The 11,867-nt window shown below is 43.9% G+C and overlaps 1 protein-coding gene across 4 annotated transcripts in view; it reads left to right on the forward strand.

Annotated features, from left to right (window-relative positions):
* Nucleotides 1-11,867, forward strand: part of RIPOR2 (RHO family interacting cell polarization regulator 2) — a 69,364-nt gene extending 57,497 nt beyond the window's left edge. For all 4 annotated transcript variants that reach the window (XM_063164884.1, XM_063164895.1, XM_063164904.1 and 1 more), the window contains exons 15-22: nucleotides 84-252; nucleotides 1,681-1,816; nucleotides 2,689-2,850; nucleotides 3,810-3,968; nucleotides 5,396-5,598; nucleotides 7,040-7,123; nucleotides 9,051-9,141; nucleotides 10,249-11,867. In XM_063164884.1, the coding sequence (XP_063020954.1) occupies nucleotides 84-252; nucleotides 1,681-1,816; nucleotides 2,689-2,850; nucleotides 3,810-3,968; nucleotides 5,396-5,598; nucleotides 7,040-7,123; nucleotides 9,051-9,141; nucleotides 10,249-10,349 (1,105 nt within the window). In that variant the 3' untranslated portion in view covers nucleotides 10,350-11,867. The remainder of the gene's footprint in view (nucleotides 1-83; nucleotides 253-1,680; nucleotides 1,817-2,688; nucleotides 2,851-3,809; nucleotides 3,969-5,395; nucleotides 5,599-7,039; nucleotides 7,124-9,050; nucleotides 9,142-10,248) is intronic.

The raw sequence follows: 11,867 nt of genomic DNA on the forward strand, positions 1-11,867 counted from the left end.
GGGGCTGTGGGTGCGGGTGTGTGTCTGCTGTGGCAGCTGCTGGCCCTGCACTGACCTCCTCTTCCTCCCTGCCTCCTCCCCAGTTACAGGACGGAGCACCCAGAAGCCAGAGGCCACCTGAGCGAAGCTCTCACCGAGGACACGGGCGTGGGCACCAGCGTGGCTGGCAGCCCTCTGCCCCTGACCACAGGCAACGACAGCCTGGATATAACCATAGTTAAGCACTTGCAGTACTGCACCCAGCTCATTCAGGTACCAGCCCAGCCTCATTTGGGCATTTATTTTAAATCCTTCCTGCCTGCAGGCTGGCAAGGTCAGCGCTGCTCCTGCGAGGCAGTGGGAGCTCAGGGCTGGCACAGACACCATGCTGGGATTGGATGGTGACACCCTGACCCCAGCCAGAGGTGCCTCCATCGTTTCCATCCTGGCTGGTTTTGGAGCAGACCTGACCTGTGAACTAAGGGGGGCTTGGCACGAGCTGCCCAGGAGGGCTGAGGGGCAGGGCAGTGGGGACAGGGGCATCCCCTGCTCTGGGTTACATACTCCTGCTGGCTTTGCTGGGAGTGAAGTCAGTTCCCAGTTAAAGCAACCTGTGTCTTCAGGGGTAAAACAGGAACCCCATCTCCACTGTTTAACTGAGCCCCAGATGAGCCTGCAGCGTTCAAGAGCAGAGATGAATTTTTGCACATGGTGCAGAGAGATTCTGTCTGCAATAGGCACGGTGAAGGCAGCATGAGACAGCTCCTCTGGGACATCAAAATTGTCAGTTCGTGCTCACAACTAGAGGTGCTTTTCTGTAGATTTTTTTTTCAGAGCTCATGCACAGCAAATGTGAATTTAAACATTCAGTAAGTGAGGTTATCAGGATTTTCCTGACAAATCAAAACATGCTGCAACTTCCTTGTCACAATTATTTTACTCCTCCATCTTATTTATAATTAGCTTTATTTTCCCAAAAGCTCGTTGAAGCAGGAGAGCGTGAGCCTGATTCCAGCACCCTTAGTGCTGAGCCGGAAACTCTGCTGACTCACACTATGAGGAAAAGGGAGGTTTTTTGGTTTCAATACAAGAGTATACAGTAAATATGCAGGTGAGCAAGGTGAACTTGAACCACATCCACATACACAGCAGATCTGATATGAATATTATTTACATAAACTGCTGAAGAAGATGTAGATAGCAGCAGCAGGGAGTATTAGCAAGGATTAATTAATTAATAAAATTAATAAAGGCACCTAAGTAATTGATCAAAGCTGAAATGGAATAGAGAAAGAGCAACTTGTGGTCTTCCCCTGTACAGGGTTGTCCTGAAAGTCTATGGCCCACGTTGTGTGAAAGTCAGACTAATATTCTTGCCTGGCTTTAAGTCTCGTGGTGATGGGTTTCTTTAGCTTTGTGGAGTGTGTAAATCAGAAATTACTTTCACAAATGGCTACTTGGATTCTCAGGTGTCTGGATGTGGATGTAGATGTTGAAGGTACAAGCAGTGATGCATATCAACTAGGACCAAAAAATATCCCAACAACAAAATTTTTTTTTAAGTTAAGGAGATCCTGTAGTTCCAGGCAATGAATTTGTTGTTGCACTTCAGGTGTTTTGGAATTTTTTTGTTTTTTCTGAGGCTGGGTTTCTTTTTGGTTCAATGACTCCTTTTTGCCTCTTCCCATTTGTCTTCACCAGCAAATTGTGTTCTCCAGTAAAACACCATTTGTGACAAGAGACCTCCTGGATAAGCTGTCCAGGCAGATCCTCGTGGTGGAGAATATTGCCGAGATCAGCACTGAGAACTTGGGAAACATCACCTCTCTTACTGATGGTAAGAAACAGCTTAGGGGCTTTCCTTCTGACAAGGATTTGCCTGGGCATGTGTGTCTGCTGAAATAATCACTGTGCAGAGCTCACCAGCAGTGCAGGAGGGGCCACTGTAGTAAGGGCTGGCTCAGGGTCACCAGGAGACGCAGCAGGCAAGGCAGGTGTCACCTGCATCTGCCCTCAGTGCTGAAATGCAAGTGAGAAGAGAAAGCACTTATCCAACCTGATGTGCAGAAGATGGACAGATGTCATTGGTGTTATGGGCTAGGGATACTTCCACCTCTGAAGACCCAAATTCTTCTTCCACCTTTCTTTCCTGAGGAAAGGCACAATTTGCATTACAATATCAAAGGCGTAATACAACTTCCTGAACATTTTCATTTTTAGTGGTCTCTATGGAGAACTTCTAAGTTATTTTTCTTTTTGCATCTATTTTAATACATGGAAGAGTTTGATAAACACATAGTTACGCTCTGGCAGGATGGGTAAATACTACAATGAGTATTTGCTATATCAGAAAATTGGGGCAAAAACTGAATGACTTACTTGAAGCCATGTCTAGTGCTAGGACAGGGACCAAACTTGTCCAGACCATTTGTGGTGTTCCCCTAGTATTTTGTGCTATTTAAGAGGAAGGGACATCAATGCCAAGAACTGGATCAGGAGCAAATTTTCTCACATTGCCATGGGAAACAGAAAAAACATATTACAAACCTGCGGTGAGCACCTGGTCATGCTCATGAAAGTAATGGCTCAGGGAGACCCAGCAAACAGTAACTGTTGATCAGTGGGATTGGGTGAGATGTCCTTTATTCTTTTTTCAAAGCTGATGTTTCTAGCATGGCTTTGTTTCATTATTCATTTTGTCTTCCCCAGCAATTCCAGAGTTCCACAAGAAGCTGTCACTGCTGGCTTTCTGGATGAAGTGTACTGGCCCTGCAGGAGTGTATCACACCTCTGCAGACAAGATGATGAAGCAGTTGGATATCAATTTTGCCACCACTGTGAATGAGGAGTGTCCAGGACTTGCAGAAACAGGTACAAACTGCTGCAAAAAAATGTGTCACAATGGAGAACAGTTGTTTACTGAGCTTTGTTTTCCAACCCCTCGGAGATCTGTTTGGCCATAGTTCCAAGATCTCATTTGAAAACTATTGCTACAACTCTTGAAACAGTTTGGCCCCAAATAATAAAAAAAGGAGAGGTTAACAGAAAAGAAAATACTGTTTTAAGGTTTATGAGCTAACCAGAAAGAAAGTCTATTCCAAAATACAGGTTTGTAAGTGATTCAGTAAATCAGGAATCCTTGGACTTAATTTTGTGTATCTGTATAATTCCCACACCCATTACAATGCACTGGGATTGAAATTAATCCACATTCAAGTGAGTTTGTCTGAGCACAGGTTCTTGTCTGGTGGAGGATGTGCCACACCTCAAATTCCAGCTATGTATACCAAGCTCTCACTTGGACAGAATGGGGATGGAGGCTGATTTGCCCAGGTGTGGGTGCCTACACAGGGCAGTGTTCTCCTTCCTGCTCCATGCTACAGCTCTCACAGGCAGTGCCTCAGACTAGCTTTCTGCATGCCACACTAGTGCAGGAACATGAAAAATAGCAAAGCCAAATCCTGCCTCAGAGGCACTGTGGGGATGTACAGGCAGTGCATGTGGAGAGGGGGTTATGATGCAGGATATTGTTCAGCTAGAAATGATGCTCTGTTGATTGACCAGGGAGCTGCACTAGCCATCTGTACACTGGCAGAGGTTTGTCCTTACAAAGAAATTCTCTGGCAATGAGACCCAGACAGGGAGAAGGCCTGTCCAGCTTCTAACCTAACCACAGCTGAACTTAGAAACATTGAGAACATCACTTAGAAACATCACTTATCTGGCCTTGCAGATGAGGTTCTTTCTTTCCAGTTTTGAAATAGATTGTGTAATTTTGCCAGCAGCTTTTGCTCTCACTAACCTGTGCCTTTATCCATGGCCTCCTGCAGTCTTCAGGATCCTGGTGTCTCAGATCCTGGACCGGACGGAGCCCGTGCTCTACTCCAGCATGTCCTCCGAGACCATCACTGTCTTTCAGTATTACAGCTACTTTGCCAGCCACAGCGTCAGTGACCTTGGGAGCTATTTGCTGCAACTCGCCAAAGAAGGTAGGGTTGTAAATTCTGCTGGCTGCTTAGGGAGTACACCCCTGTCCTTCTGAGCTCAACACAAGGCAGTCCAGCCCTGAGGCTGGCTTTACAAAAGGAGGAGAGAAAAGAGACAAAGAAGTGTCCTGGCTATTAGGTGAATGCACGTGAACTGTTGTGCATGTCAAGGGAAAGGAGCTGATGCAGATAGACCCTCAGTCAATCCTATTTCCATATTCAAATGGGAAAAAAACTGTTTTGAAAGCACTGTTTTTCAGGGAATGGCTGATGTGGTGGGCTGAGCCCAAGGTCTGGGAAGTTTTCTGTGCCCACACCTTGGATGATTGTGGTGGGGTTCACAGAGGTCCCAGGATGGAGACGAATCCTTGACTCCATGTTTCAGAAGGCTGATTTATTATTTTATTATATATATTCTATTAAAATAAAATTATATATAAAAACTATACTAAAAGAATAGAAGAAAGGATTTCATCAGAAGGCTTGAAAGGAAAGGAATGGAATGATAATAAAATCTTGTGACTGACCAGAGAATCCGAGCTAGCTGACTGTGATTGGCCATTAATTAGAAACAACCAACATGGACCAATCAAAGATGGACCTGTTGCATTCCTCAGCAGCAGATAACCATTGTTTACATTTTGTTCCTGAGGCCTCAGCTTCTCAGGAGAAAAAAATCCTAGCAAAAGGATTTTTCATGAAATATGTCTGTGACAGATGATGTCTTGGTCTTTCATCACCTGTTATGGAGACAACTCCAGAAGTGCTGAGCAATTCTCAGGGATCACAGCACCTCAGAGTTTTGCAGGCCCTGCCACCAAGAGCTAAAGAGAGAAGCAGATGCTGCACAAAGTGTGCTGAACAGCAGTCCCTGGCAAGCCAAGTTGTCTTCTCTGTTTGAGAGGGAGTTTGAGGAACCTTGCCTAGTTTTCCTTTTTATTTGGGCATACGAGGGAGCTTTTGCTCAAAAGCCTGGAAGCAAAATGACATTTCAACTCACCTCTGAAACATATTAGCCCTAGCTCTTGTTGGCAGGCATCAATCTCTCCAGGAAAAGCTCTCATAAAGATGCTCTGAAAGTCAATACCCTGGCAAGGATATTTAGTCTCAATTGTTAGAGTGAGAATTGACATCTTCCAGCAGAAAGCAAAGATTTGACAGGGCTGCTTGTAGCTCTGGGTAGGCCTAAGTGCTGCACTTGGGCCCATCTAGTCATCTCCTCCTCACTTGAAGAAGGTCTGAGAAACTGGCCCAGCTTAAAGCCCAGACAATTCCCCATGCAGACACACTGCCATGCTGCAGTTGCTCAGATGGGAATATTTTTGTATCCTCAGTGTGTGTAGTATAAATCAAGGATTGCTAGTGAGGAAAGGATCAATCCAAAGTGCTGAGAGGACAAAGTAACACAGACCTTTTTCTTGCACTTCCAGCATCTGTGGTTCAGGTGCTGCAGTCAGTGAAAGACGGAAAACTGCAGCACAACGTGTCCAAAATAAACTCCAATAACCTTCCACCACAGCAGGAAGTTTTAAGAGCTTTGGCTTTACTTCTCAATGAAAATAAAAATGAAGTCAGTGAGACTGTGGCATCACTTCTGACAGCAACTGCAGAAAACAGGCACTTCAGGGAGAAGGTAAGTGGCAGAAAATCACCTGTCACATGACTGACCTGTGTCATCGTGACTTTTTCTACCTGCATGTCTCAAATATCTGTGTGTTTAAAATAACTGATCCAAGCTTGATTTAAACTGATCCAGAGGGATATCCTGTCTAATTTTTCTGCACATATGAAGGTCTGTTTCTGTCTTTATGCCAGTCTGCTTGTACCTGTCATTACGCTAAACAGGTACCAATCAAAACTGCAAATACTTACTGAGTGCTGTGCACTCCAGCTGTCTTCCACACTTCAGCATTCCTGCTGCCCTGTCTCAGACTTGCCTTCAGTCCAAGGCTTCAAGGTAACAGTCCCCACCACATGCAAAGGTGTAGATCTCAGATTTTTTTTTCCAGAGGAGTCTGTCATCTATGGAACTTCCCAGCATTTCCAGAGGGGACGGACTGCCTTGGACAAACACAGCTCAGCTGTGAGACCTAAGATTTGAGTCTATCTCTGATACCAAATGCAACAAGCAGGGCCAGATTAAGCACAGAAATTAAATAGAGGGTATAAGGAGGAGTAAGAAGAAATTAGGGATTGGCTCCTACCCTTTCATGGCAGACCTTTCCCTACTATCCATCTTGCTCTCTGTCAGGAAAGAGCAACAGAAAAGGCAGCTGGAAGAGGAAGAGTGGCAGAAGGAAGGCAAAGGGAAGAGAAAAAGTCTTTGCTTTTCTTGTCCCCTCTGTGCTTGCCCTCCCACTTCATCTTCCATTTTTGCAGCCTCTTGGTATTTCATACCATCCTTCTACCATCCCCAGCTTCCTAGAGGCAGCATCTCAGGGCAGATATAACCTTCTCCTGGAACAGACATGTGTAGCTGATACCTGGTCCACTGCCTGCAGGAAGGACCACAGAGTGGCTTCTGTGAGGGTATTATGCAGCTTTATGAATTATGCTGCAGATGGATTCACTGTACAGCCGAGTGCTGCTGAGATTTGCTGCTCAGTAGTAGCTGCTAATTTCTAGGGTCAAGCAGTAAACTGGTCTAGCAGCTCATGCTGACATTGTAATAATTATGTTAAGTCTCCCTAGGGTCTATACCAACTAGTTCATTATTATCCCTACATTAAAGAGACCATCCCAAGGGCCACCTCTTGAGATATTAGACTCCAAAGCCCATTCAAAGCTCTTTGGTGATGTATGGTGAAAGGCCTTCAAAGGTGCCAGATTGTGCATCTCACTTTAATATGAACTTCTCCTCACCAAAAGCTGCCCTGAGACTGCTGATCTATGGCTGGTGGTCTGGCCTGGATCTGCTGTAGGGAATTATCCCACCTGTGCCATCCCACATGCTCCCTGCCAGGGAGGCAGGCTGCAATTGCTGTCCTTTAACAGGGTAGCAATACCTCCATGCTCCACCCTTCTCTGTGGAAGCACAGACATTTTCATTGCTGTTCTTCTTTATCTGTTTTCAGGCATTGATTTACTACTGTGAAGCACTAACCCAGCCCAACCTCCAGCTGCAGAAAGCAGCTTGCTTGGCTCTAAGATACCTCAAGGTAAGAGACAAGGAACACACTGTGGTGCTTGGCTTTGTTTTTGAAAGGACATCTGATAGGTACAAACAACAAAACAGAAATTTCAATAACAGCAGCAGTAGTGTTTTTGTTTTGTTGCTGTGCTCCATCCTTTTTCAGATAAAGAGAATTGTTTAGAACCTTCTAAACCACAAACACTTGGGTTCTGTGACCTTGGCAAAGTTTTATCTTTTGCATATCATCTTTTCCTCCCTCTCATACTGACTTCAGGAGACTCAGTTCCACATCACAAAGAGAAAAAATGTTAATCCGTAAAGTACTGACTGAGAAGGATAAAAAAATGCTTTCCCAGGATAAAATGAGCTCTAATGCATGTGGGCTGCAGTGGTAGAGAAGAGAGATCACAGCTTGTTTTGTGACAAATAACTGGTCATAATATCTGGGCACTGCAGCTTCAGCTAGCATCTGGTACCATCTTTGCACTCCAGCCTGTGACAGGATGGGAAAATGCACTTTTGTTTTGGTTGTATAGAGCCATGGGAGACAGCAGCCACCCAAGCCTGGCTGGTATGGGTGGCTGCTGGGGCAAAAAATATGTTCCATGAGACTGATGCACTTTGGACTGACTATTTCTCCCTCTAGTCTGTCCCTTGGAAGGCAGTTCTAAACTGTAGCTTCATCCCAGTCACAACTGATGCCATTCAACACATAATCCAATATTGTTTAAATATGAGAAAACCTTTCCCTTAAAGGAGAAGCTAGGAGGCATCCCTGAGAGGCAATGCTGAGGGACATTACATCTCTGCTGCATGCAGGTGCAGTGGGGTTTTTGATCGCTCAGGAAAACTCAGACTAGGAACCAGTGGTGGGAACTGGAGGTAGGCAAGTTTAACTTGAGCAGTGTGGCTCCAGTGAGTCTTGAATAGTGAGAATGGCTGAGCAAAAAAGCTGCTGAGGGAAAGTATCATCATTTGGAATCTTCAAAGCAAAAGCTGAAGCTGGAAGTTATTACTTCAGAGATGGAAATGCTACAATGGATAGGTGGCTGTGGATGGGGTAACCCAGGGCAGTTTAATCCACAATTGGTTGTGGATTAAGCAAAGGGCCCAGTGAATCTCTGAGGTTTTTTTCAGATGGCAGCAAGCTCTGTGTGGCTGTGCCCCATCACTCTCAGGCATTTGAGCTGTAGTCAGCAGTGCAGCCTCACCCCGAGTCACACACGAGTGGCCACACCGAAGGCAAGGGGGTGAGGTGTAATGGCTGTGGCAGCAAAGCCCTCATTCAGAGCATGCAGCCCAGGCCTTGTGCCCCTTGGATCGACAGGGCTCATACAAATGCTGACTCTGTGCCTCAGTGCCTCTTCCGTGTGTCACACTGGGGCAGCACCTGCCCTTCCTTTCACTCATCTCTCTTGTAGTATTAAATAGCCAGCCAGAGACGCTATGACAGCTGCTCTCCCCAAAGACCTGACATTTTTGTATCACAGAACAGGATTATTCCTTGCTTTCTTCCCAAAAATAGCAGAGGCAAGGCAGAAGTCTGCAAATACTCGTGAGCACAGGCTTACATGCCTTATAGGAAACCCATTTGCTAGACCCCTGTCTCCTGTTCATTTCCCTGCTGTACCCCTACCTTGGCATTTTATGGCCTTGGTCCACAGCCCATCACCTATCCTACAGTCAGAAGTGGCAGACATAGGTGGTCTGTCAGATTTATGTATGAAGTGCATAGGGTAGGAAAATTAGGAAGGCTCCACACCAGCAGCAGAAAATACACCTCCTCCAAATGCTTCCCCTCAGGGAAATCCCATTCCTCCTGCCTCCACCAAAGCCCTTTGCTTGCAGTGGGAAGGGCAGTGCAGAGGATGGTTCCTATTTACATGCAAGGTTGTGGAAAAACCCCAGAGTGTCCTGTGTGGTGCTGATGCAGTTCTCTTTGCACTTCCCAGGCTACTGAGAGCATTAAAATGCTGGTCACGCTCTGCCAGTCTGACAATGAAGAGATCAGAAAAGTGGCGTCCGAAACCCTGCTCTCCCTTGGTGAGTTGCCTGGTTTAGAGCAATATTTAATTTTATTTTTGAACAAAGCAGCATGTAAGACATCTGAGCTATGTCAATGTGAGACTGTAAATTGAAATAGAACTTTACAGAGTGACTTAAACAAGTTAGAAAATACACATTCTTAAAAATCATTCATTTTGAAAATGAGCTAAAAAGAGAAATTGAATTGTGTGAGTCTGGAGGGGGAAGTAGCAAAAGGAAGGATAGAAAAGGAGAAACAGAAAGAACTGATAATTAATCTGCACAGTTTCTGGGCACCAGTACTTCAGTGGCACGGAAAAATTGTGTTTTTCTGGCCTTTCAGCTAGGCATGAATTTCTACTCCGTGGGGGAGGTGTCCTTGTGTTATTTTAATTATGCAAACCCTTCAAATATGCTCTCTTCCATTCACCACTTCAGCAGGAATTCAGTCTGCTGTTGGACGTGTTATTGCTCAGATTATAAAACAACTAGCCCAAGGACACTTGAAAACTGATTGTTCTGCCATTCTTCTGGACAACATACAGAGACCATTTTTGGTTGATTATTGCCAGTTCAACACGTTAGGCTCAATGCTGTCTTAGTGGAAGTGCATATAGATGGCAGTAGCTAAGGAAAAAGGGGTTGAAAGACACAATAACATTTAGCAAACATACTGCTTCCTCATTTTCAGCAGTATAGAAGTAACATTGTAGATAGACTCACTTCTTTAAAGTGCCAGGAAGTGGGAGGTGGATAAACTTTATATTTTCCAAGGTTGAAGTGGATAAACATTTACCTCAAGTACATCACAGCAGCAGCTGAGACCTTGAGAAGCACAATAGGTCATTCAGTACAAGTGTGCAAGATACTGTCAACTCATCATATAAGCCACATCTGCTTCTGTCTGGCTTTAGATAACCAAACAAGTTACATGGGAAGTTAAAAAAAATAGTTTGAACATTCAGAGCATGTTTAACTTTTCCAAATAATTTCTGAAATTGCTTCTAACAAGATAAAGTTTAAGAAGGAGTAGAAGTTACTGGCCAATAAGTACCTTCTAACAGTATTTAAATGTTCTAGGGGAATGACATAAGGCATTATTAAGCTTTATCATTTTGCATTCAGGTGAAGATGGGAGACTGGCATACGAACAGCTGGACAAATTTCCCCGGGAATTTGTTAAAGTTGGAAGCCGCCGTGGAACTGAAGCTGCCACAGCTTTTTAGGTGGAAAAGAACCTGCTAATATTTAACAGGCATTAAAGTAGGATGGAGCTGCACTTCAGTGTGGGGAACAAAAGGAAGACTTTAAAGAATGCTATGAGAATGTTCCAAAATGTAGCAATTTACAGACTTCTTCAAGAAAAGCAAAATCTAAAATCCAGCTTAAGGATTCCTATTGGCTCCTCGTTGCAGCTCACGATGGAACAGTTGGATGCTGAGGAACAATACTTTCTTGACTGATTCTAAACAAATTATATAATTGCAGTTATTCAGCCTCAACAGACTTCTGTGAGGTTTTTAGAATTTGGCATCTCCATATATTTTCCTATTATATTTACTTCCTTGAAGTTGTTGTGAAAGCTTGAGATGTGTGATACCGTATCTATCAAGGACAATCAGAAGGCCACCTGAACAGGCATGCAAAGTTTTCCCTTGAATCCCAAATGAAGTGTCTGCTGCCATGCAGTGTCCCCAGCAACACTCCAGCGGCAGGAAACGCTGCTCAGCTTTCTCAGTTGTGTCTTGGAATTGAAATACAGGAAAGTTCTACAAGTTTTGCCTTGAGAAACAGCGTGATGTAAACCCTGGGAGGCATCACTTTGGTGACTCATTCTAAATGCCTCCACTGGTCTTTTATTCCCTTCTCTTGCCCTCCAGCAGCAAACCATCATTAATCCAGCAATTTCTGAGGGAGATCAAACAATCATGTAGGTTTCTGAAAACTAAATGAAAAGGTAAAGAGCATTTATTTATTCTGAGAAGGAGGAGTGAATACCGCTAATTGCACAAGTCCCCAGAACCATTTTGTCCTGCAGTTGCAGGCAGGATTGGATTTTGTACCTTCTAATTAGAGGAGCGTAGTTTCTATAGAGCGATTTCCATATAAAGAACAGAACAAACTCAAGTGGACCTCGGAGGCAGTAATAAACAGAGGGGGAAGTGAATGCACCCCCCTCCCTGCACTGCAAGGCTGAAAGACAGCGAGTGCTTCAAACTGTTGATTACGAGCCTTAAGGTAACAGAGGAGGTGAACAGAATTTAACAGAAGAGTGTTCCTGTACTGTGTTCATTATGCATGAAATGCTATTTAGATGTCAATTGAAGTATCCAAATTTGCATAGACAACATAGAAAATATTGCAAACAGTTCACATCAAGAGGAAACCTTGTGAGCCAAACACTTTGGCAGGCAGGGGTCATTTGTTTTCGTTTTTTTTACTGTGAATGTTACAAGAATGTACATATCTGTATATTTATAAATATATATATTCTTCCTTTAATTAAAGAAGTACATTTTGTACACTGCAAAATGTTTACTTGTTTACTGAGGAATATAAACTCTTTTTGCAGAAGGTGGAATAGCCATGTTATGGTTTTTATACTACACATGTCCCATCAGTTGAATTCTTTCAAGGTGTCCTTTTGTATCTACTACTTTTTTTTTTTTTCTTTAGTTTTGTGGCATTTGTACTCACCATATTTCCTATCACATTTAAGTTATAATAAAGATTATTTTTAATTA

This window comes from Melospiza melodia, chromosome 1 (genome assembly GCF_035770615.1).
Source record: "Melospiza melodia melodia isolate bMelMel2 chromosome 1, bMelMel2.pri, whole genome shotgun sequence".
NCBI classification, from domain to species: Eukaryota; Metazoa; Chordata; class Aves; order Passeriformes; family Passerellidae; genus Melospiza; species Melospiza melodia.